We start from the raw sequence: 25,014 nt of genomic DNA on the forward strand, positions 1-25,014 counted from the left end.
CATCTGTCACCAAGGACAGAAACAGTCGAGCCTTGTCCCTCATTGGGTGGGCAGCAGGCTGTGGGCGGTCGACCAATCAGAGCCTAGCGTCTGCTTTCATCGTGAACCTGACCTTAGAGCCTAATGAGCACTGTACCTGATAAAACATCTTTCATTTACATATACAGGAATCACTTCCTGATTCCTTCATTTTGAATAGCTGCTGTTCATCCAGGACTCGTGAAAAATGGAGCATTAACCCATAAAGCCAAAGTCATTCTGACCTGACCCGTGAGCAAGTTGCTCCAACGTTAATCTTGAGATTAGCTACATTATCTTGAGTTATGCTGAACAAAGACCAACACTTGTGTCCTGACCCCAGTTGACCCCTGCAGAAGATAAAGCTGCTGTGTTGGATCAGACTTTTCCTTCCACCGTAAAGGACTGGACTCAGTATGTCTGCCCCGACCCAGTCAGGCAGGCATTCAGAACCAGCAACAGCATCAGCAAGCAGGTGTGTGATAACCCCAAAGCACCATACTCTGTGTTTATCTACGTTTGCAGACGTTCCATGTTTGTTTATCTCCAGACTCAAAGCCTGTTTTATTTGACCCTGCTGGAGGAAGAGCTGCTCGCTCTCTCACTCCACCATCTGACCTTACCCGTACTGCACCTGGCTGAGACCATCGCTCACGACATTCTGGAGAGAAGGAGCCTCTCAGATATTTACAGACTCAAGTCAGAAAAGAGTTTTATGCATTTCAGTAGCTAAACCCTTCAGTAAGCAGTCGTTTTGATGCTATTCCTTCTGTTTTCTGTCTGATCAGGATTGTGAGGACGTGTCTTCAGCTGGGGTTGGACTCATCTTCACCCTACAAGGAGAAGCTTCTGGATCTGAGCAGAATCCAAGAAGAAGAACAAATGTTGGTGAACTCAGCTGGTGGTCATTTGTTTATGAGCTACAGGTAGCCTCTGGTAGAATTATCATCAAATACCTGCTGCATAAAAACCCAGAGGAGCTCATCTCACGAACATGGTTCCACATTCAGACACAGACATGAGTCATCTGAGCTGCAGCTGCATCACTCAGCATCACCTGTGCACCTTTAGTTTAACTGTGAAGGAGGGGAAGCTTTTGTGAACACAAAGTATCACAGTTTTTACAAAAACAAAAAGATGTATTCTTTCTTTAGTAACGAGAGCATAAAACAACTCTTCAGCACGTGAATCCAAGAGAAACCTCCTGTATCAGGTCATAGTTTAACGTGTGCTCGTCTCCCATGACTTCCTGCAGGCACTTCAGAGCCCAACTTCTCTTGAGAGAGACGTGGAGCAGCCTTTACAAAGGTTTGAACATGGTAAGCTGCCTCTCGTTCATCACATATCACGATTCCAACTGTGACAACACTCAGTAATCAGCTGTAGGCGTGTGACACATGTAACATTCCAAGTGTGTGTTTCCAGAACGCTGATCTAAGGAAAGATGCGTGTGTTTGGGGTCACTGGGTGGAGAAGGCGGAGCTTTGTCTCAGCTTGGGCCTGCATCAGTCAGCCAGACAGCATCTAGCTGAGGCCCTGCAGGCGGCATTAGTGAGTCCCAGCTATCAGGCTGTTTAACCCTAAGCAGGAATTTTGAATGTATAAATATTTATTTGTGTCCCTCTAAAAGCCAACAGAACCTTTCAGAGCTGTTCCTGTCCTTCCCAGAAATATTAAATATTCAAACAAGTCATCTAACCCAGCAGCGCATCAAGCTGCTTCCTGCTGCTACAAATAAAAATCTGGTTATTAATGACTTAGGGGTGAAACTCCCTCCAGCTTTTGCCATGATCAGCAGACTTTATGGTCCTTCATGTTCAGGAATTTGGAGACACGGTCACTGCATCTAGAAGTTTGCTAGGCCTTGCAGCTCTGGCCTGCAAGGGGCAGAACCACCAGCTGGCTCTCAACCTGTTGGATGAAGCTCAGTCCCGTGGTGGGAACGCTCAATTCTGGTATCGCCTCACCCTCATGAGGGTCTCAGCAACAGTGGGCTGTATAGACCACGATTCCCAGACCAAGGTGATGACCAAGAATGCAGCTCCATGTGTTTGTAGAGGACACGCTCCTCATGAAGGTGTCTGTCTGTTTGATTTGGGGGTTTTAGGTGGATGCTATTATAAAAGGATGCCGTGAGGCTTTGGAGACTTATCTGGTTGGAGGGCAGGGAGATAACAGAATCCAAGATCTGGAGTTCATGATCACCTCATTAAATAAAAGGTTTGTTTTTCTGTGTCTGGGTTGATTTGAAACACATTAATGACATATCTGACCCCAGCTGACCCCTGATCAAAAGTAAGAAGGTCTTGGTGGAAACCTGACCCTCTTCTGTATCTCAGAGGTGCTGTGGAAGACATCCGTGCCGTCAGAGCTAAAGCTGCAGAGACGCTGGGCGCTGACGCGGTCCAGAGGCTAACTGCTGCCTGTCAAACACTTGAAGAGTCAGCCGGTGGTTTCACCAAACTCAGCCTCCACAGCCAGGCAGCAGAGGCACATCAGGAGTGTTCCCATGGCCTCGGGTCAGCCTCGCACCTGCTTTACCTTTTTTATTTTAAAGTTATGCTCTGTGATGGTGGACCATCTAAAGATCTCCTGCTCTGTGGTCACTCCTGACTAAAGCTTGTTCTTTTTTCCTTTACAGGCTTCTAGCCTCCTGTTTTACTCACCAAGAGCAGAAACGCCGTTTCCTGCTCCAAGGCTTTTCCCACATGCAGCTAGCAGTCACGCTGCAGGAGCGCGTGGCGTCAGAAGCTCGGAGGCTGCTCCCTCTCGAGGAGGTAACTCCCTCCATCAGGAGATGATGGTTTCCCAACAGGGACGCATTTATTCCATCTCCGTAGGAGAGTTTTGCCTCTGAAAGAAAAATTGTGACTAAATAGTGAGTTTGTGGTTGACACCATGAGTAGGTTCATTCCAGCATCTGGTAAAAGTATTCACTAGCCTTGGATTTTACTCGTGTTGAAACTGAGTCATGGTTTTCTAAATGTTGCCCTGCGTCAACACCTTTCACCACAGCTACAGCTACAGGTCTTCTGGGGCACGCCTCTACCAGCATTGCACGTCTAGAGACTGGATTGTGTGCTGCTTGGGTTGGTCTGTCTCTGAAAATCAGTTAAGTTTGTGGACTTAAGGTGTCAAATGTGTCATAGTTCGTGTTCTGAAGAGCAATGCTATCATTAGCAGAAGCTAGCATGAATATCATTTTGTATTTAACACTGATGTGCATAAAACCACTAGAGGAGATCCTTCCTGCTCATAACACCAGACTGTTGTTGTTTCAGCTTGTTTTTGGGCTAACATTATTAGTGTTGTTGCTTTGTTCAGTCACTAATTAGTGAACATATGGTGATGAAGCTGATCTCACATTGAAAGAAAGGGCGTGATACCTTTGCCACCCAGGTGAAGGTTTTAACTCACTCCTGCCACACCAGCATGTTCAAATGTTCGACTCCTGCATGGTTCAGTTTTCTCCCACAATCAGACCATTTCCTGTTATTGTGCAGGATGTAGATCATCTGGTAGCTTCCAGCGCTAGAGCTTCAGTGGAGTCTGAAGGACTGGATCAGGGTGTTACCTCACAACTCTGCTGAGCTGCTGTGAGGAGGAGAAAACCAAACGCAGCTGTAGGAGGGCCTTTGTTAGGCCCAGAAGCCCTGACTCTGTCGCTCATGCAGACGTATCTGAATTTGTTTTTCAAAGCTGAGCCGGGGTGGAAATAAATAGTTCATGAGCAGAATTTGAGCTAATGTGTCATGTGAGCTCTTTCAGAGATATGAAAAATCACCAGACATTTTCACATGTCTGCTTTAGACCAGCAGGAAGATCTCACACTGGCTCCAGATCTCTCTGTGCCACTGAGGCTGCGAGCCGGATTCATGCCGTGTGCTTTCAGCAGATGGCGCTGCAGCCTAGTCTAAGGAACGCTCTGGCATCCCTCCTCCCAGCGTTTACTGACCGCCCTGTACACACAGAGGGAGTCTCTAAAACAAATAGCTGTAATTACCGGCTGTGGTGGGCATTCATCAGTGGGATGTTTCCAGGGTATCTGCAGGTCCTTAAAAAGTCTTAAAAAGTCTTAAATTTGCTTTTCCAAATTTAAGGCCTTAAAAATCCTTAAAAATGACAAATAATCCTTAAATAATTTCCAAAGGTCTTAAATGACCAAAGGCCCAATAAACAAGATTCTTTTATTTCTATAAAATTTTCGTGAATTTCTAGTTAGTTCAGCATTTTTTATGTATGATATTGGCGTAAGCGGAACCGTACACATTCGGTTGGTTGAGGGGGCTATTTTTGGATGAGCACGCTAGTGGGAGTTTGCGCCATGGGGAAGTGCAACATTAATGGTAACTGGATGGCTAATCCCACGTTCACGACGTGGTTAGCACCGGTTCCAGGCAATAGCTGGAAATTATAGCTTACATTTAATTTAAAAAATAGCTTAAATTTGGTCAAAGTGGCCTTAAAAAAGGTCTTAAAAAGTCTTAAATTTGGCTCCCTTAAACCTGCAGATACCCTGGTTTCACATCCATAATTGTTATTGGTTCCCCGTCTAATGGCAGTGAGGTTTTATTCAGGTGTGCATTTGTTCATGTTGTTGTCCTTCTCAGGGTCACGACCTTTCGCTGCCAGCTGATAGGAGGCTTCAGCACCTGCGGTTGTGCCTGGCAGAGTTTTCTCTGGACATGCTGGAGGAGCATTGTGAAGAGGAGATGTGCCAAGCTTTGGCTCGTGCGAAGATAACCCCTGCTGAAGTGGCACTGCAGGAGTTTACTCGCAGCACACCTGAGCCCAACTCCACAGAGCAGGTGAGACAGCAAACCAACACTAGCACCTGAGTTTGGTCATGCTGGATCTGGTTAAGGCTCCAGACGCAGGGTTAGGGTTGGGGTAGCTCAGGAGGTAACCCTAACCTCAGACCTTTGGCCCTTAGATTAGAAGTTCTCTGAACCGCCAGTCTCACGTGGCATTTCAGCCTAATGTGTTTACCGTGATGGAGTCTGAGCCTCCTAGCTGGATGCTATTTACAACAGCAAAGAGAAAAGGGGATTGTGCCAGAGGTGATTATGTTTTAGTGAGTGTATTCCCATCCAGACCTGAGAACTCGTGATTTCGACTTAAGATTTAGTATCCCAACTCTTCCCTGTCACATTAATGAACCGCTTCCTGGTTTGGTTTAATTAACTGCTGTCTTCTCCAGGAATGGGTGAGAGCTGTCAGAACCTCGGAGCAGGTGGCTCAGAGCCAGCTGGCCGCAGTCAGCGTTCAGCCGTCGGACAACGTGGAGATCACGGCTCGCTGCCTGAGCCTGATGGGAAAGCTCCAGAGACTGCTGGCGGTGCAGGAGGAGCCCACGTGTGTGAAGGCCCTCTGGGACAGAAGAACGCCGGTACGCACCACTAGTATTAAAGCATCACAAAGCTTGGCACAGCAAGAAGGTCAAAGGTTCAACTCCCAGCTGCCGTCTCTCTCCTCTCTGATGGTGTGTTAGCACACACCTGTATGCTCCACACAGCTGCCTGTTTAAAGGTGCTTTACAGGTTTTTGAAGAGTGGGATGAAACTGTAGCTGAGAGCTCAGAGCTGAGATGTGCTGCTGGACCACCCACCTCCAGAGGGCCAGAGCTAGATCATTCTGATGTGTGACCTGGATGACTGTTCCAGCTTTGCTCCAAATGGCCGGTTTTTCTATAGTGTTCTAGAACCTCCCAAGGCGCTTCACAACACAGTCATTCACACTGCTAGGGATGAGCTATGATGTAGCCACGGCTGACAGAGGCGAGGCCTGTCCCTCCGAACACCACCAGCAGGCTAGGTGGGTTAAGTGTCTTGCTCAAGGACACAACAGCAGCATTCTCTGCTAGGAGCTGGGATGGATCCCAACACCCGGTTAGGGTTACTGGACAACCCGCTCTAACTCCTGAGCTGCTGCTGCCCAGTGACAGGGCTGCTGTGTGTTTACAGACTGGTTGTTGTCATGGCGATCTACATTCTGTCAGCTTAGAATGAAGACAGAGTTTGTACTGTAGTAAACTCGAACGCCTCTGACAGAAGATGCTTCATTTGCATCTACAGGACAAAGGCCACTCTTTCGAGGATGCCAATGTTCACATTTTGGACAGAGAGGACAGATGGTTTGAAAGAGGAGTAAAGGAAGCCATTTATGTCCACTGTGAGCAACCATCTTTGAACAGAGGCGGTGGTTTACGACACCAACTGTCTGCCATCTATAATCCAGTTTTGAGATCCCTTCCCAGATGCCTCAACGCCCACGCATATCCTGGGCCATCTGACCTCAGGAATTCACATGATAGGGTGGGGCCAGGTTTTACAATGAGCTCACCCGAAACTCTGGCTGAATAGGACCCACACCCACCCTCACACCTTGGCTCATGTGTTTATGTAGAAGATCATCAGGGGGTCTTTTGTTCCCTCTTCGGGGGGAAACTCACACTGGGTTTAAATCTGGGACTCTCCACCATTTGACCTTAGAACTGAAGAAGCCTCTCGGATGAGAGGTGAAACGTCTTCAAGCAACTCAAAGAAGTCCAGATGCTTTTCTTTCAAAGCTCATTAGACCTCTGACACCTTATTCTTTTTTCAGCAATCCTGTTCGGGTTCTGGTGGCTTTCCCACAGCAGAGCAGAATTCCGAGAAAGCCAGCGATTCAAGCGAAGATAAACCGAGTTTGGCCTCTGCTACAAGTGCTTTTCTGCAGGTACATACCTCCTGACAGTTGACCTCATCACTCCTGACTCGGCTCTAATCTGGGATCTCCATTTTGAGGTCCTCCTTGCATCTCAATTCCATTTCTCAGAAAACTCTTGGCATTCTGTGTAGTTCTCGTATTGCAGCTGAGCTCTGATGGATCCATCAGACTTGGTGTGTGATGTTTTTTTCATAGAGGAACAATAGATTGTGTTAATATCTAAGCTAAGATTAATGATGACACAGAAGAACTTCCACCTGCTATATATATATATATATTTATATTTATATATATATATATATGTAGATATAGATATATATATTTATGTACATATATATATAGATATAAAAGTGAATGGAGCAGTCACATGAGTGGCGTGACATCACGTGCAAAGGGTCAATACACACATATATACACACACACACATATATATTTGTGTTTGTATATGTATATATATATATATATATATATATATATATATATATATGTTTCAGATAGATAGATAGATAGATAGATAGATAGATAGATAGATAGATAGATAGATAGATAGATAGATAGATAGATAGATAGATAGATAGATATAAAGGTGAACTCCATTTACCACTATGAGTGTTAGATGTGAGTTTAACATTTTGTGGGTAAAAATTATTATTAATAATAAGTCTGATTATATGTTTCAGACTCATGAGCAGTTCAAGTCTTCTTCCAAAGACGATGCTAAAAATCCACGCTGAACGCGTGTCTGGACCCCGTAAGTACAAACTGTTGACATGTGGCTCACTGACACCCGACACTGACCTGACTGTTGCATGAGCTCAGCGACTTTCCTCCGATGTCTCACGTTCTAGTTGTGTTGTTCCTAAAACAATCACATGATGTCTTCTGGTTGAATTGTGTTATCAGTAGAACTTCAGCATGGCCGACTTACCAGGACTTGGTTTAAACTCAACACCCTAAAAGACTCGACTCACCAGTTAAAGAGCTGACCCCTTCTTTCCACTGCACATCAAAGCGTGGCGAAACGTACTACGTGGCAATTATCCGCCGTTATAGTGGATAAGTTCCGTTCCACCGGCAGCAATGTGACATTTTGGACACGCCCCAGAAATGAGGGCATGCTATCATTACGTTTCGAGTCTGTTTTTGACACGCTACACCTCCAAAACACGTCAAACTCGGCTGTTTAGATTGAGGCAGACAGGAAGTCAAACACAGTCTCTAATTTCCCTCTGTGATTAATAAAGTATTATTGAATTGAAAAGCAGCGTAGATCATCCGGAAACTTTCAAAATAAAGGTCACGTGCTGTACATCATTTCTGTAACCCATGTAAACAGAACACAAAATAACCCACAGACATTTCTTGCATGCAGCTGTCTTCTTGTGTGTTATTGTGTTTGAACGTCTGAAATCACGTGTGGTGTTGCAATTCCTCCGTGATTTCATGATGTCACGGGATTCAATTCAAGTTTATTTATGACGCGCCAAATCACGACCAGAGTCATCTCAAGGACCTTCACGTAAACAGGTCAGTTCATTAAGCCAATCGGAAAAAAGTTTCCTTTATAAGGAACCCAGCAGGTTGCATCGAGTCACTGACTAGTGTCGGAGTCTTTACAGCAATCCTCATACTAAGCAAGCATGCAGCGACAGTGGGGAGGAAAACTCCCTTTTAACAGGAAGAAACCCTCAGAGGATCCTGGCTCAGTATAAGCACACACACACACACACACCAAGTAATGTTTCTATGGTTACATTGTGATGTCTTAGTAAAAATTCTATTTGGTGAGAGATAAACTTTATTGTATTTATCCTAGTGAATCTATAATTAAAGGTGTAAACTAGTCGTAGTACATTCAATGTCAAAGAGAGTAAAAAGTTATTATCAGGAGAGGGAGAATGTTTAAGTGGTTAGCAGCAGTGTGCTAGCAGATGGCCCCCTCCATGAGGCCACCACAGCTCAGCAGAACATCATTGTAGCTTCTTCTGGGGAGAAAAACACTTAGATAAAAAAAAAGTTAACAGCTGAAATGGCAGGACATAATACAGTTGGATTGTAGAAGAAAGTAGTAGAGTGTGAAAAGTGGTCAATGTATCCTCCAACAGTCTAAGCCTATAGCAGCATAACTACAGAGATAACTCACGATAACCTAGCCTTATAGATGGAGGCATGTTGGAGTCAGGGCAAGGGAGAGCCGTCTTTACCGACTGTACACTCCACCTCCCTGTAATCCCCCACTTGTCCAGATTTAGGCTAACATCAGATTTTAACCATAGGCCCTATCAAATAAAAATGTTTTAAGCCTAGTCTTAAAAGTAGACAAGGTGTCTGCCTCACGGACTAAAGCTGGGAACTGGTTCCACAAGAGAGGAGCCTGATAGCTAAAAGATCTGCCTCCCATCCTGTTTTTAGATATTCTGGGAACCACCAGTAAACCTGCAGTCTGGGAGCGAAGTGCTCGGTTAGGAACGTGTGGAACAATCAGATCACTGATGTATGATGGAGCTTGATTATTAAGAGCTTTATATGTGAGAAGGAGGATCTTAAAATCTATTCTGAATTTAACAGGTAGCCAATGTAGAGATCAGCTGTGTGGAACACTTTCAGTCCCATTTGGAGTCAGAATTGATCCCGGTTGGGAATGAGCTTACGAATAGAACGCCACTATTGCGTTACGCGACCGCTTTCATGGCCGGTGGAAATCTGGGGTGAAACACGATGGTTCTGTTCTGTCCGGACCTTTGGTCTGGAACTCTGACCTTGGAGAGAACAGAATAAACTACGAGCTTGTTCAGGGACTAACACAACTAATAGCAAGTAGAAATGATTTAGATAAAAGGTCTGAAATCCGGAATTAGACATTCGTGATTAATACTTTATTTTTTCTTTCTCTTTTAGGTTTGGGATGCAGCCAAGAGATGTTTTCTGGTTTGGTGTTTTTGTCATTTGGAGTGAATTTGCATGATTTTGTTCACGTAAACGATTTTATTTTAAGAAAGATTCATGTTTAGTTTGAGGTTAATAAAAGTTCTTGGTATTCAAGTTCAGGAGAATTTTGTTTACAGTTTGTAATTTAAAGTTTGTCTCAGAGAGATTGTCTGAGTGCTGCGACAGCAAACAAACATTTCAGAGAAAAGTCGTTTTGTTAATAAAAGACTTGGTTTTACTGTTTTTACTCTCAAGGCTCTGTTGTGAACATAAAGTCAGAGGACAGACTGAAATGGTTTGGACATGTCCAGGGGAGAGACAATGATGACATTGGTAGAAGGAGACTGAGAAGGACCAGCATAGAGATGTATGGATGTGGTGAAAGAGGACATGAGTTGTTGTGAGAATAGTGGATGGAGAAGGCAGGACTAAATGGAAACAGGTGATTGGCTGTGGAGACTCCTGAAGGGACATGTCCACAGAGGGAGGAGCTTAAAGGATGGAATGAGTACCGGACCAGTCTAGGCTTCCGATGTTCTCTGAGCACAAGTTCTGCAGCGCTCCACAAATTTTCATCCATCTGGATTTAAGAGGTGGGTCCATCTGCTTGACTCCGCCCCTCCATTCTGTAGGGATGTTTTACATTTGGACGAAAGAAATTAACCAGAAATCCATAATTAATTAAGTGGCCTTTAATATCGAGGCTCAGACGGGAGAACGCTAAACCTGAGCCATAGCAGATGTTCCTCACACCTGATGGAAATAAACGGGTCGTTACGAGAGACTGTGAGTCACAGCTGCTCTCATCCACATCCCGGAGGGCAGGTGTGTCACGCCACCATCTTGTTTGAGGGAGCATAAGTTCTTCCCTCATCTGACCTTGGAAGTCGGCCGTCTGATTGCCTTCTCCTCAGGGTAAATATTGTCAGAGTGACCTCAGATCTCCAAACAGTATAAACCAGCCGGGCTTTGGCCGAGCATCAGTGTCCGACAGGCAGGTACAGGTCCCAGGTTCCTCAGCATTCGTCAGCACCATGGTCCCACGCAGGATGCTGCTCCTCAGCGCCTCATGTTGGCTGTTGATGGCTTTGGGGAGCTGCAACGAGCTGATCGAGGAGCGATCGCTGGAATTTGAAGTCATCAAGACCAAAGAAGAGAAGGAGCTGGTGAGTCGGTTGAAGGTCAGGTGATGAAGATGAATCTAAATCTTTTCATCCTGAAGGGGAAACATCTCCATGTCTGATGTTCTGGTGAACCATGGATTCCGTATCTGAGACCCTCCAGCAGCTCCTTACGCCTGACTCTCTGTTCTCAGATAGAAGCTCTGCAGGAAGTTCTAGAGAAGCTGAGGAACAAACAGCTGCCGTCGTCTGAGAAGAAGCTCGGCCGGCTTCCACCTTTAAGCATGGACACGCGTCCGTTTGAGTTTTCAGTCTTCACCTGAACACCTCAGACTGCTGTACAACAAATGTGTGTGTGTGTGTGTGTGTGTGTGTGTGTGTGTGTGTGTGTGTGTGTGTGTGCGTGTACGTGTGTGTGTGTACATGCGTGTGTGTGTGTGTGTTCCAAATAAACATTTTTTTGCTGATAACTAAGTAAATGTGTGTCTGATCGTGCTGCAGACACGTGTAGTCAAAAATTTGGCACTTTAATGCATCTTAGTTAAAATTTAAATATTCTGCCAAAACTGTCAGCGATGCACCGTTGTCAGGCAAAAACTCAGCACTGCATTTGAATTTAAATCTGCCATCGCTATTGGCTAAGAGGTACATTATGATGTCACAATGTCTTGAGTGTGTATTTGTTAGCGGCTCCGCCCTCTCAGTCAGCTAGGCAACAGTATTTGTTGCATTTTTCAAACAGGAAGTGGGAGTGGAGTAATACTCTGGTAGGGGATGACTTGCTTTTTAACTCATTCACTGCCAGCCGTTTCCTGATTGCTAACGGCCTTCGCTGCCAGCGTTTCTCACCGTTTTTACTGTTTTTTTTTTTTTATTAATGGTGAATGTTTTGTAACCATTTGTCACAAGTTAGTCATGCATTATGTCCTCATGGGCTCCTGTAGAAAGAAACATGGCATCCAATATGGCGTCGCCCAGAGACTTAGGGTGTTTCTTAATATCAAGGCGCCTTGCTTTGCAAGGCGATGTCTTGCGAGGCCAGGCACCTTGCTTACAAGGACACTGTCCTTCCTTGGTCAAAGAAAATGGATAAATGGAACTGACTTGCATCACGTGACTGCGGCTTCCATGGTGTAAAAACATAAGCTAGTTACTACCCGCTAGCCACCGAAGCGGCAACTACTAAGCAACTAACCAACAATAGATAACTTATTTGGGTCTAAAAATAAAACATTTTAAACTTGAAAATTGTCCCAGAAGTAGCTGCCGGCTTCTGATCTGCTGTCTTTTTGAAAATACTGCGGTGTATTGTGGGTAATTTTTGACCAAGGCTAGGCTACAAGACACCTCCCATGCATCCTTGCTCAGCTAGCTAAACGGCTAACAAACGAACACATGCCTCTGTAGATCATGAACATTGGAACCGTTTGGAACACGTCTTGGCGGCTCCTGATGACGTATCTCCTATAGGCAACCGGGTCGAGGCCAAGACATCAAGGAAAGGTTCCTTGACATTGAGAAACACCCTTAGACCTGCTCCATATATTTTAGACCAGAGTTTTATGGTTTTATGTTAAGAAGCAGCCAATATTTTTCAACAACTGGTCATCATTTAATTCATTTTCAACAACATTTTAATGGATATTTCCAGAGATTAACGGTAAAAACTATACATTTTCCCAAGGTTTGAACCTTCCATGTGCAGCAGCAGGACTGAGAGGCTGGTGTAGATTCAGCTGTTGTCCAGATGGAGGCGCTGTGGGACACTTAGAGCAGCTTCTTTCTGAAGGAGTTTTAACGACAATGACACAGACTGAATCAGGTGTAAAGATGTCCTACTGAGTGTCTGTGTGGAGACAATAGTTTAGTGATGAGAATAAAAGACTGAGTCTCACTGTTTTACTCAGGCTGAACTACAGCATCTATTCTCAGGTGTGATCCCACTACTGAGCGGTACGGGGGCTTTGACCTGCTCCGTCTCCGACCTGGGCCAGTGCACCCCTCCTTGGTCAACCTGGTGGCCCCGGGCTCCCCCAGGAGCACCATATCAATACCAAACTTAGTGCAGACACAGTGGCGGCTGGCCAGTAGAGGGCGATAGGGCGCCGCCCTCCCAGTTTTTCCGTGTTTTTCATTTTTATTTTAAAAAATAAATAAAATTAACAATAATCACATATTCTAAGTTAATTGTGTGTTTTGTAACAAAAATAAATCGATTTATATATATATATATATATATATATATATATATATATATATATATATATATATATATATATATATATATTGGTCTCTGCCGAGCGGTGGAGGCTGTGTGCTGTTTTTCAATCGCCCAAACAGGACGAGACCAGCTGTCCAATTGCTGACAAGAATATCAAAGGGTAGGAATGGGAATGTATCCAATCAGCGTCGACGTTGTTTCAGAACGTTTCAGAAGCATGATGGGCGATGGAGCTACCGCCAAAGGATTCGTTGGTGTTCGGTAGAACTCGGCAGAGTCGTTTTTGGTCGTGACGCAGATGTAACATGGACGCCGCCGGTGACTACAACCAGCATGGATACCGGATCTCAGCAGCCACTGAATTCAGTTCGGTCTCCTCCAGTATCCGTTCGAGAGGAGAACTATGGTGGAAAAACTTAATGTCAAAGAGCTTGGACCAGATCAGCCCGACGTAAAGATAAGCCAGCAGGAGAAGGAGAGAGGTAAACTACACACTAGGCTTCTCCCGAAATTGGTACACCAGGAAGCAGTGGCTAGCTGGATGCAATCACGCTAATGCGTTATTTTGCTTTCCGTGTTTGTTATTCAAAACGGCTGGGACAGATAAGGCATGGATGAGTCAGGAGTTACAGACATGAAACATTTTTCTGAGAAGGTGAAGAAACACGAGTCATCCCGGGCACACATGGACAACAACACGGTGAAGCTAGCCATGCTAGGCAGCAGAGCTAACATTGCCATGCAGGGAACAGCAGCAGCTGGGTGCAGAGGTAAGCTGTACATTACATTTCTGTGAACAAGATAATGAGAATCAGAAATCCTTGGTTGTCCCACAAACCGGGACATTTGTTTAATAACATGTTTAATGTGCAATAACTGTAAAAACTAATTTCAACACACATACTTATTATACATATTTAATCACGTAAATGAGTATTTCATGTAAATTTGTACATACATCAATCTGATTCCATTTTACTTGTTACACTTCTGCTGCAGCAAACAAATTTCCCAGCTTTTGGGACAATTAAACATTTCTGATTCTCAATTAGATGTTTTTACCTCAAATGTAAAAACATCTGATTGAGAATCAGAAATGTTTTGTTGTCCCAGAAACTGGGAAATATGACATTTGTAAGAGGATACTATTGACATTATTTCTTATAAAAGTGTTTCCTATGTACTTATCTGTTGTTTTTTATTTATCATATGACAGGTTTTTCACACCATCCTGAGCCATGCAAAAGAAGATTCTTGTCACCACACCCATGACCACAGCCGAATCAGAAAGGTGCTTTTCTACTTTAAAGAGGATTAAGACTTTCCTTGAGGAACACTATGACACAGGATGGGCTGAATGCTCTTGCCATGCTCTCCATGGAAAAAAAAGCTTGTCACAAACATTCCTGACTTCAATAAAAAGCTAATCGAGAGCTTTGCCACTCAGAAGGACAGAAGGGCAAAATTTCTGTACAAATGAGGTATCACACACACACACACAAATGCATCCACTTGATCTTTGTATAAAGTTGACCTTGGCACAACACTCCAGAATATTTAACAGTGTAAATTTCTGGCATTTTGTCTAAGTGGTGTTTACTACCATTACTGTAACAGTGACCTGCTCATAATTTTTGGTGTTCACTCAAATGTTGAAATTAAACAAAATGTTTTTGTTACTTGCCTCTTGCATTGCCTATTTACTATTTATGGTCGTGTTATTTTATGTGCAATTTAATGCAGTATTTTTCAACCTTGGTCTGCAAGGCAGCGTGCCAATAGTCAGACACACCTGGATTAATCAGTTTGTCCAATGATGTAAGACAGGAAATAAAAGAGCTGTGCTTAATTCAGGAAATAGTGAAGTTGTGCACAAAGCTCAGAAAGCACAAGTTTGTTTAAAAAAAAAAAAAAGCACAGCCCCACCAAAAATATTTTTCACCAGCCGCCACTGTGCAGACACCTGATCAGCATAGTCCACAGCAGTCCAGAACTCCTGAGCTCAAACGATCCTCCAGCCTCAACCTCCCAGTAGCTTGGATTACAGGCACGCGACACCGCACCCGGTGTGGATCTGAGGACCAGACAGGAGATGTAACTGTTAGATGATGTTACCAAGAGTCATAGAAAAGACTGATGTATCATCAGGTAACATTTAAATCACCTGTGAGTCTTCTGAGTAGGAGCATTGAGCTCAATGCTTTAACATCTAAATTAAAACAGAAATTAAAACAATCAGCTGAAGATTTGTCTTAAACTTTCCAATCCTGCGTTAATACCCAACTTTTCCTATTTTTAAAATTTGATTAAACATTTTTCAGGTTCTGTGTGTTTTAGTTACTAATGAAAAAACAAAACACAAAGAAACTCAGCAGCAGTGACTAAGTACTGATGATCAGTAATCAGTGTTTCCTGCAACTCTTGGTGACATCATCTAACAGTTAAATCTCCTGTCTGGCCGTCGGGTCCTCACCGGGTGCGGTGGTGCGTGCCTGTAATCCAAGATTACATAATGAGATGGGTGGCAAGAGAAAAAAAACTTCTTTGCTGCCTTTTCACCCTTGTCGTGGCTTTTGTTTAGTCTTGGGGCATAAATGCATCAGATTTTGTAACTAATAAGAATAGAATAGATGTTATTGATCCTACAGTGGGGTAATTCACTTGTTACAGATGCACCAACACTTAAGAGACTGATTTATAGAAAAATATTAACAAAGGTACATGTATGTACACATAGGCAGTAGTCTAGATGTTTAACCTTCGACCTCTAAAAACCACAAATAAAAAAGAAAAACTTGGGTTCCAACACTATGCAGCATACTGCAAGAGACAAGGACATACTATGTAAATCTGGTATTGAACGAGTATTAAACACAGAATGAACATTGCATTGGTGTTTTTGTGCAACAGGATAATGCCAGTACAGCTTAGACTGAGGAGTTTTACACTCTTACTGCAGAGGGGATGAATGACCTACGGCAGCATTCAGTTTTACATCTGAGATGTCTCAGTCTGCCTCTGAAGGAGCTGTCCATGGTCTCCACTGTGGAATGCAGTGGGCGGGAGGGTTTTTTAAGATGGTGTTCATCGTAAATAAGATAATGGGTGTGTCCGAATCCACGGGAAGGATGCTTGTAAGAGTGCGTTTTGAGGTCGATGACGTCACAGCGCAGCGACAAGTACTGTCCGAATTCCAAGAATACTCATTCTCGCGTCCTCAAATGCGGGCTTGCTCCACCCACATTTCGAGGACGGGTCTGTTGTATCCTCACAGAACAAGGCTATCCCAGCATGCTTTTGCGCCGGCTGTGGATTTTCAACAGGAAGAGAAAATGGGGAGAGCTACGAAGTTTTAAATGTAAGTTTGTTAAAAAACTAGCCGTAGAAACCTATAAAGCTTAAAGCGGTTCAGTTTATAGACATTTTTCGTTTGTATATTTGTTTTTTTAATTACATTTTAGGCAGAAATCAGCCAGAACGAGTTTGTATCGCGGGTCCCAGTTATTCCCGTTGGTGTGTGTGTGTGTGTGTGTGTGTGTGTGTAGCGAATTAAACTTGTCATTTGTTTTAAGGACAACGGAGCAAAGAAGCGTTTTTATTAAGCTTAGAGGTGAAGAGTGAAGCTGTTTACACACACAGCCACAGAAGTTCTTCTGTGAAAAGTAGTTTTACATTCAGGGATTTACAGCTTACACGTTTTAATGAAGTAAAAAGTGTTTGTGTGAAGAATAAATGTTTTATCTTCTCATGTGGATAAATGTAAAAATGTGTTTGCCTTTTTGTCACCTGCGGTCTGATTTTCTCTGTAGGACTGCAGGTGTCCAGGGTCAGGAGAGGATTTACCTGGTGGTCCTCCTGGGAGAGAGGCCTTCTACTGTCATCATGTTAATGTTATTTAGCTGTTTGATACTTGAACACATTTATTAAAACAAATACTAACTGATAACTCTTTCTGGACATAGATTTTATCACCAATTTTATTATTACAGATGTTTTTGAACATGTTACATGAACAGAACATGAAAAGATGGTAAGGAGACAAGATTATTTATAATACGCTACACTTATTTACAGATCAAAACCAGTATGGACCAGTTTTGTACGGTTAAAGCAGGATTAACCTGAGTGACTCTTCCTGGATCATTTATTTAAACTGAGTGAGCAGGAAGTCTTTAACAGTGCAGCTGGATCTGCTGCAGGAGGATCCAGGCGTGGCTGGAGGCAGGGCCAGATTAAGACTTTGTTGTACCCTGGGCAACAATATTCAAGGGCCCCATCATCTCGACCCAAGAATCACCATAATATGGTCACATGCAGAATATTTTACTGTAATATGCAATAAATATACTCAATACTCGAAAGTCTGTCATCAGCAGGTGTATTTTGATTTACAAATATTTAAATGCTCATAGAACTACAAATGCACCACTATGTGCCCTATCAAAGATACCCACTCACATACGATGCTATGAAAACAAAACACATCAGCATCTGTATAATCTGGTAAAATTGACCCATCACATTGGGTCAAAATGAATAAATAAGCAACCACTTTGAAACCATCACTTATTGCTATCATTTCTATTGGGAATAACACTTATTCCCAATAGAAATGTATTGAATTAATAGAGCTATCACAGAAGACCACAGAGAACACATCAAGAAACATTTTGGTCCTCAGCTCATTTTAAGCAGAAATCACACTGACATGGTGACCCTGTCACCTCAGAAATCAACAAGGCAATCAAGTTATTAGTCCAAAACAAACTATTTAAATCTGCCAGTTATCCTTCCACAACAATTTTCACCATTTTCATAAAGCTCGCACCTCAAGGAAAAAATAAACAAAATGCAGCATCACTATTATCTGCTCATTAACATTTTGATCCTAAGCTCATTTTAACTTGTTTTAAAATAAAGCAACATGTCACAGCACAAATAACCAGTTAAACATTTTAGTGCTACACAAACATTTAGACATCTGGACTTTGTGCAAACTGGTGTATAACGTCTTCAAAATCAAAGCCACCAACACGTTCATGTCCAATAGCTACAACAGTAAGTGCAGAGCTGCGTCTGTAACACAATTTCTCTGTAGAAGACAAGATAAAAATACTACAAAACCTGGCAAAACACACAATTTTTATCCAAAATAATCAGGAAGTGCATGTTTGCTTTCATTTGGCATCTTATGCTGGCTTTTTTTCTGGACTTTGACAGTGCAAACTGGTGTACAATATCTTCAAAATCAAGGCCACTAACAAGTTCATGTTCAATGGCTTAGAGAGAAAGTGCAGAGAGCCGAGTCTGTGACACTGTGGTCCTCAGCTCATTTTTTTACCCGTTTTAAAACAGAAAATGACCTCTCGTCCTCACAGTTAGACACAGGTAAGGTTAAAAACAATCTTAGTGCAACATAAACATTCGGAAATGTTGTCTTAAGTCCATGTCTGTCAAGAGCTTGCAGCAGCTGTACAAAGTGCTTGAACTGAATAAGTTCATCTGACAATGAACTATCCAGATCTGTTGGATAAGTCAAGCTCAGCGTAGCAGCTCTTACACGCACATCACAATCATCACAGTCCCTCTCAAATAAAACCCCAAAGAGTTCACACACGTGTGTAGGCTTCTATGCGTTTGGATAAGCATGAATAAAGTCTGTCGATAATGACGTAATATGTTTCAACTTTAAATTTCTGACTGCTGTCATTAAAAGCTACTTCGCTGTCATCAGCAGACTCATCTGCAAATCTTTCTTTTTCTCACACGTTGAGTGTCGAACTGGCAGTTTTGTGTCACACTGACTGCGTGTGCTGACTCTTCCAGCTCTGAAACCTGTTCTCGTAGATTGAAGACCTATGAAAGAAGTGAGCGCAAAAGGCCAAGAGCAGTAGCTAAATCCATGTCACTTTTTTGGATTTGGTCACTTGTTGCCTTAAACCTATGCAGTACCCGGTCCCACAACATAGTCATTATTACCGTCTCCAGTTTATCAAGTTTTGAAACCAATGCAGCAGCTTCGAGTTTAGTTTGTGTTTTCTCATCACAGTCTAAAGATATTTTGGCTAATATATCTCTAATTGACCTGTAATTTACTTTGAGAGCTTTTGTGGAGTCTGCTCTGCAGTTCCATCGGGTGGTGCTGAGGGATTTAAAAGTGTATTTAATGTTATGTTCGCTGTCATTGAAAACTATTCCAGCGATGTGTTGATGCACTACAAAATCTATACAGAGACTGCAGCAGTTCAAAAAAAGAGTTAACCTCCTCACAGCAATTATCAACGCAGTTAACACCTACGAGGTTCAGGGAATGGGCAGCACACGGTGTATAATGAATTAGCGGGTTTTCTTTTTTCAAATGCGCCTGGAGCCCAGAGGGTGCTCGCTGCAGAACTACAAAGGCGGAGCTGCACCATAAGGTGGAGCTGCACCAGAGTCAGCCCCGCCCATTCACGCAAACTCAGCCTAGCCCACTGACTTCCGTTTGTTTTCCACTTTATCGCAAACTGACCTGACCCACATGAATTACGGCTGTTACTAGTTTACAGTCGTTAATGCTATGTTCTGTGCTCCAATTAAACAAGATAAATATAACTTGCTACATGACAAAACCTGCATATATCTCGAAATGAAAAGGTTTCTGTTAGCGAATATCTGCCCACAGCCAATCTAACAAAACTGGTGTACAACAGCATATCAGACTATTGATTGAGCTCTGGTAGTCTAGTGGCAAGATCGTGTGAGTTAAGTTTTGCTTTCCCCTCAGCTGATTCTGGTTCGATTCTCGGTGGGGTCGTCAGCAATCTATTTAGCCAGCTGAAACATTTAATTTGTTTATATTTTAGTTGTAATGTTTATTTTCAGCAAAATATTTATGTCTCTAAAAGTTCTTTGAATTTGGTCGTTCCTAAACAGCATTTTAGTTGAAACTCTGCTCACAAATGGACTCATACTGGCTAAATAAACGAATAAATAAATAAATAAACACATTAGTCATTATATGTTAAACGGTATACCAGTAAATTATTGTAAACATAGTACTGGCAAGTGTAGCTAGAAATGAAGAAAAGAGGTTGTAGACTACCTAAAACTTCCACTACTGGGAGGCGAACCTGCGCAAAACTGCATGTCAACCTGACTCCATAACCACTACTCCATGTGGCGTTACATGTAATTGTGCTTTCCAGAATGTCTTGGAGATGGGTTGTATGGTTTATTGGCGGTGTCTCAGTAGAAGTCATTTCAGAAATAATTTGTCAGAAAATTCACAGAATATCCAGATTTGAGAACCAAGACCAGAGCCGCTTCGGGGGAGGAGACCAAATTGAAGCTGAGATGGGAGGAAAATGCATGAATGAAGCTAAAAATGGCTTTGGCGTGTTTCTTATGAGGAAATGACAATATAACATGATTAAAAGTTCCAAAAGTTAGATTTTTAATTATATGGAAACTTTACAAAAACTGCTCAATTAACTTCTCATCTCCGTCCTCAATCTTGCATTTTTTTAGCTATAACACCCTCTTTGGTTCCAGAATGCTATCAAGTCTGACAACTGGAAGGAATTGTACTGACTCTGATGGAATGGGTGGGGCTGATTCTGGAATGGGCGGGGCTGACTCTGGTGCAGCTCCACCTTCTGGTGCAGCTCCGCCTTTGTGGTTCTGCAGCGAGCACCACTTGGCTGTATTTGCCAGCCATGTTGCTAGCATTATCGTAGCTTTGGCCACGACAGTTTGACAAGTCTAACTGACTATCTATCTATCTAAATGACGCACCATTTCAATCACAGATTCAGCTAGGCTTGCACCTGTGTGGCTGTGGATGGGCTCAAACCCGAGGAATCTTTCCACTACTCTGCTATCTGCACTGACAAAACGAAAAACAGATGTGAGCTGATCTACATGTGCTAAATCTTGTGTTGAATCAACGATTACAGAGAAATATTTTGCACGTTTGAGTTCCTCTGCAATCACTTGCTTAGGGTTTTCACCCATTAATGAAATAAATTCTTCACACACAGTTGATGACAAGTAAGATGGCTTACCTCTACCCTTATTGCCATGTCTCTCAAGGTGCTCCTTTAAAAAGGGGTAAAACTCTGCTAAAAGTTCAAGCGGTCCCAGATAGTTCCCATTGTGCGCAGAGCCCAGCAGTTCGTTGTCGCCTCGAAATGGCATTCCCCTCGCTCCCAAAAATTTGACAACAGCCACCACACGTCTGAGGACTTCCTTCCAGTACTGCTGTTCTGACTCACACTGTCGGGCAAGAGAAGCGTCCACTCTGCATGCATATTTAGATCTGTGCAATAAAGACAGCATGTTTTGTCTATTTTCTGGACTCTTTTCATGATCACTAACCCTTTCTGGGTGTTTCCAATCACAGAATCCGCTGATGAATGCATGCTTTTGGGATGACAGAAGTTTGCAGGCATAACAATAAACTGATCCAATTGATGGCGAGTAAAGAAGCCATTCTCTTGGCACAATTTGATTGTTTGGAAGCTGGCAGTGAAGCAAATCATTGGTGAGGGAGCGTGTTCTACTCCCAAGTCCGGACTCCCTTACCGATGCAGGATACTTGGCGGCCCGGTTCTGGAAAGCTGCAGGCCCTCGGTGAATCGCTTCTTGCCGGAGCCGCTCCGTAACGGCCCCCCACAGTGCAGGATCCCCTGGGAGTGGAGGCGTTGAGATGCAGGGGTTGCTCCCAGACTCGATAAGCGGCTCCGGTGGCAGCGAAACTGGAGACCCGCCATCACCGCTTTCCTCAGCGATCAGACTCGCTGCCTCTGGTTTGTTGCTTGAAGTTGCTGCTGCTGGCTCTTTGCTCTCCGGGCGGGCTGTAAGCGTAAGCTGGTGCTGGCGGTGTAGAAAAGCCCTGGATAGCTAAGTCCTCGTCATTGACGAAAGCTGACTTAACAGCAGTAAAGAAGTTACCTATTTTAGGTATATACTTTAAGTTTTTTGCGTTTCTGATGCCCTTTTCCTTTTTTAATTTCCGTTTCGCGCCGCCACTTAGCTTCTCCATGTCTGATGATTTTTTTTTCAGTTATAGCAACGCCTGACGTCACGTAACCCGCTCGGCGTAACCTTTGACCCACCTCGTGTGGACTGACCAATGAGGAGAGAGGGTCTTAACTTGAGGCCCTCTCCTCATTGGTCAGTCTGCATGAGGCTGACTCTCAACCGCTCTCAATTGACGTTCAAAGTCACAGGCAGCAAAGCGTCGCTGTGCAGCGCAAAAGCCCGGTGGACAGTTTGTTTAATATAAAGCGGGATTACAGATACAGTATTTTGCTCGTGCCCTTGCTGCCCTGGGCCAGGGCCTTTTAGAGTTCGTGGGCCCTGGGCAATTGCCCGGTTGCCCGTATGGTTAATCCGGCCTTGTTTACAGGTGGGCAGGACACTGTAATCAATTTTTGGCAAGGGAAATTATCATTTTTGAGGTGTTTATGAATGTGGAAGAGACCCAGCATCCTGTGATGAACTGATAACATCAAGAGATAATAAAGAAAGTAATATTTAGGCAAATTTAACCATTTACAGGTGACCAGGACACTGTAATCAATTTTTGGCAAGGGAAATGATCATTTGTTGCCATTTTTAGGTGTTTATGAATGTAGAAGAGACCCAGTATCCTGTGATAAGACTAATAACATCAAGAGATAATAAATAAAGTAATATTTAGGTCAATTTAACCATTTACAGGTGACCAGGACACTGTAATAAATTTTTGGCAAGGGAAATGATCATCTTTGCGATTTTTGAGGTGTTTATGAATGTGGAAGAGACCCAGCATCCTGTGATAAGACTAATAACATCAAGAGATAATAAATAAAGTAATACTTAGTTAACTAGTTAACTGTGGCTCCATGTCCAGTGGACTAAAGAAAGGAAGGGGGAAAAATCTAATCGCTGGAGAAAAGTTTATTTCCATTTATACAACGTTTGACTTTACATTCAATACAGGGCACCATTTTAAACTGTTTATTTCTTTTTTAGTATCAAGGCTGTAACAAAGAAAGCCAGTTCTTACCAAAAACCATCTTTCAATCGCAAATATTGCAAAAAGGATTAATATGTTTTAAGTTTTGTTATGTTTTAAGGCGAAATCCTGGGCGATTTCATCTAGAAATGCAATTACCCTAACCGTGCGCGATCCCACGGTGGCTAATCATTTTTTGGCAGCCAGTCGATTTATGGCACAACACTGGCGGCACATGCGCACTTTGTTGTTTACAACCAAAACTTTCTTGAAGCTAAAGCTGAAATAATGGCCAAAGGGGGAGACAGCAGCGCTCAGGACATTTTTTATCCCTCAAAGAAGACAAAGTCGAAAGTACGGGCATTTTTTGGATATTTGAAGAATGCCGAGGGACAGTTGATAGAAGACGGCTATCCTGTTTGCAGCACGTGCAGAAAAAGTGTCTGTGAAAGGCAGCAACGCTTCAAATCTCATGACACATCTGCGTGACCATCACCCACAACTCTACAGTCAACGCAAGGCAAGTTAACGTTTTAGCTAAAATGCGTGATCCGAGGATTTGGGTTGAGGGAGAATGCAACGAATTGCTATATAAAGCAGCCGCAGCGCCGCTACCTGCATATAAACCGTCGCGGACACCCCCATGTTGAAATGACGTTATGCATTACGGGGCTCCCAGGGGCAGATAAGAGTTGGTCTCTCTCCGAGAATAATTATAAATTTATGACATTTTCCCGAATCTGCAAAGCTCACTGGAAGGACACAAACTGAGGACAATGTTTTCCTGATATAGGGTTTATTACTCAAGTAAGGGTAAAAAAGTATCTGATTAGAAGGCTACTTGAGTACTTAGTATCATCTGGTCTAATATTTTTTAAATGATGACATCAAACAGACAAAAAATAAGAAGTTATGGGCAAATATTGGTATTTTAAAGACTAAAGGGGGAAAATGTAAACAAATAAACAACATAATTACAAAATAACACATTTTAGTCAAAATTTAGACAAACTGAGGACGACATTTCCTGATATACAGGGTTTATTTAATTGTGTGAAAATGTAGCACGTTTAAAAAAAAATACCGTGATAATACCGAAAACCGTGATAATTTTGGTCACAATAACCGTGAGGTTAAATTTTCACACCGTGATTACCTTCAATGGTGTCTGTTTGTTGCAACCACCAGGTACAAAAACAAACTTGTTTTATCCGACTATTTTTCTGTCCTGTCTGTTTATTATCTTCCTGCATCTCATCTCAATCCTAAAGAGAAACTAGGCTACTACATGGGTTCATATATATTCACCTTGTGAGTTACCTTTGAACTGCAGTTCTAAAGGATCTACCGACCACAAAAACAGCGGGGTGCGCGCCGGCCGCACCGATGAGCTGCGTCACCGGAGGACAAGGTGATGCGCCCCGCTCCACAGCAGTGAAACGCATCAGGCACAAATAAAGGACAGAAAACATAAAAGGAAATGAGCCGACATGAACAATCGCATGTTAAATTAGTTTTTGAGGTGGCGACACCTAATTTGATGTTACTGTGGCCGTGCTCAGGACGCAGAGCGCGTCAACAATCAGAGCTTTGCATGCGCAAGCTGGTTAAGATTAGGATGGGGGTGAGGGGAAGGTTAAATTGCAAGAGGGTAAAGGTTACAATTTGGTTAAATGTCCATTTTACGGCAGGTGTCAGTACCGACGCTCTGGCACAGCGCGTTGCCTCCCGACGCGCAGGAGCTCCTCACCTGCTGTCTTTTCCGAGGACTGCATCTTGCCGGTCATTATCACGTGACAGCGACTAGTCGATGACAGGCATAAAAAGTCACTACAGAGCTGTGAAGTCGACTAGTTGACTAGTTCATACAACCCCTAGCGTGCACCCCAAGCCCCCACAATGCTGGTGAAAAATTGAAGCAAACGCGGAAGTGAAATAAATTGCAGTTCCACCCTCATCCGCTGGGGGCTGGTGTCAGACATGAGCAAATCCTCTGTAGCATAGCTACATCACTGTTAGAACAGGAAATAGACCCT

At 43.2% G+C, this 25,014-nt stretch overlaps 2 protein-coding genes across 3 annotated transcripts in view; both read left to right on the top strand.

Moving 5' to 3' along the window:
* The window catches only part of LOC107372853 (cilia- and flagella-associated protein 46), a 68,881-nt gene extending 59,113 nt beyond the window's left edge, over positions 1–9,768 (top strand). For both annotated transcript variants that reach the window (XM_054747919.2, XM_070542761.1), the window contains 14 exons: positions 362–493; positions 569–717; positions 807–902; positions 1,274–1,337; positions 1,444–1,569; positions 1,840–2,040; positions 2,126–2,238; positions 2,358–2,537; positions 2,660–2,795; positions 4,629–4,826; positions 5,219–5,407; positions 6,622–6,735; positions 7,407–7,477; positions 9,625–9,768. In XM_054747919.2, coding sequence (XP_054603894.2) covers positions 362–493; positions 569–717; positions 807–902; positions 1,274–1,337; positions 1,444–1,569; positions 1,840–2,040; positions 2,126–2,238; positions 2,358–2,537; positions 2,660–2,795; positions 4,629–4,826; positions 5,219–5,407; positions 6,622–6,735; positions 7,407–7,460 — 1,752 coding nt within the window. In that variant the 3' untranslated portion in view covers positions 7,461–7,477; positions 9,625–9,768. The remainder of the gene's footprint in view (positions 1–361; positions 494–568; positions 718–806; positions 903–1,273; positions 1,338–1,443; positions 1,570–1,839; positions 2,041–2,125; positions 2,239–2,357; positions 2,538–2,659; positions 2,796–4,628; positions 4,827–5,218; positions 5,408–6,621; positions 6,736–7,406; positions 7,478–9,624) is intronic.
* An 802-nt stretch (positions 9,769–10,570) lies between these two features.
* On the top strand, positions 10,571–11,169 carry LOC107393080 (cocaine- and amphetamine-regulated transcript protein). The gene is made up of 2 exons (XM_070543077.1): positions 10,571–10,820; positions 10,970–11,169. The coding sequence occupies exons 1-2, from the start codon at positions 10,689–10,691 to the stop codon at positions 11,096–11,098; spliced, it is 261 nt and encodes an 86-aa protein (XP_070399178.1). The 5' UTR covers positions 10,571–10,688; the 3' UTR covers positions 11,099–11,169.
* The last annotated feature ends 13,845 nt before the right edge of the window (positions 11,170–25,014 follow it).

This window comes from Nothobranchius furzeri, chromosome 2, assembly GCF_043380555.1.
Source record: "Nothobranchius furzeri strain GRZ-AD chromosome 2, NfurGRZ-RIMD1, whole genome shotgun sequence".
NCBI classification, from domain to species: domain Eukaryota; kingdom Metazoa; phylum Chordata; class Actinopteri; order Cyprinodontiformes; family Nothobranchiidae; genus Nothobranchius; species Nothobranchius furzeri.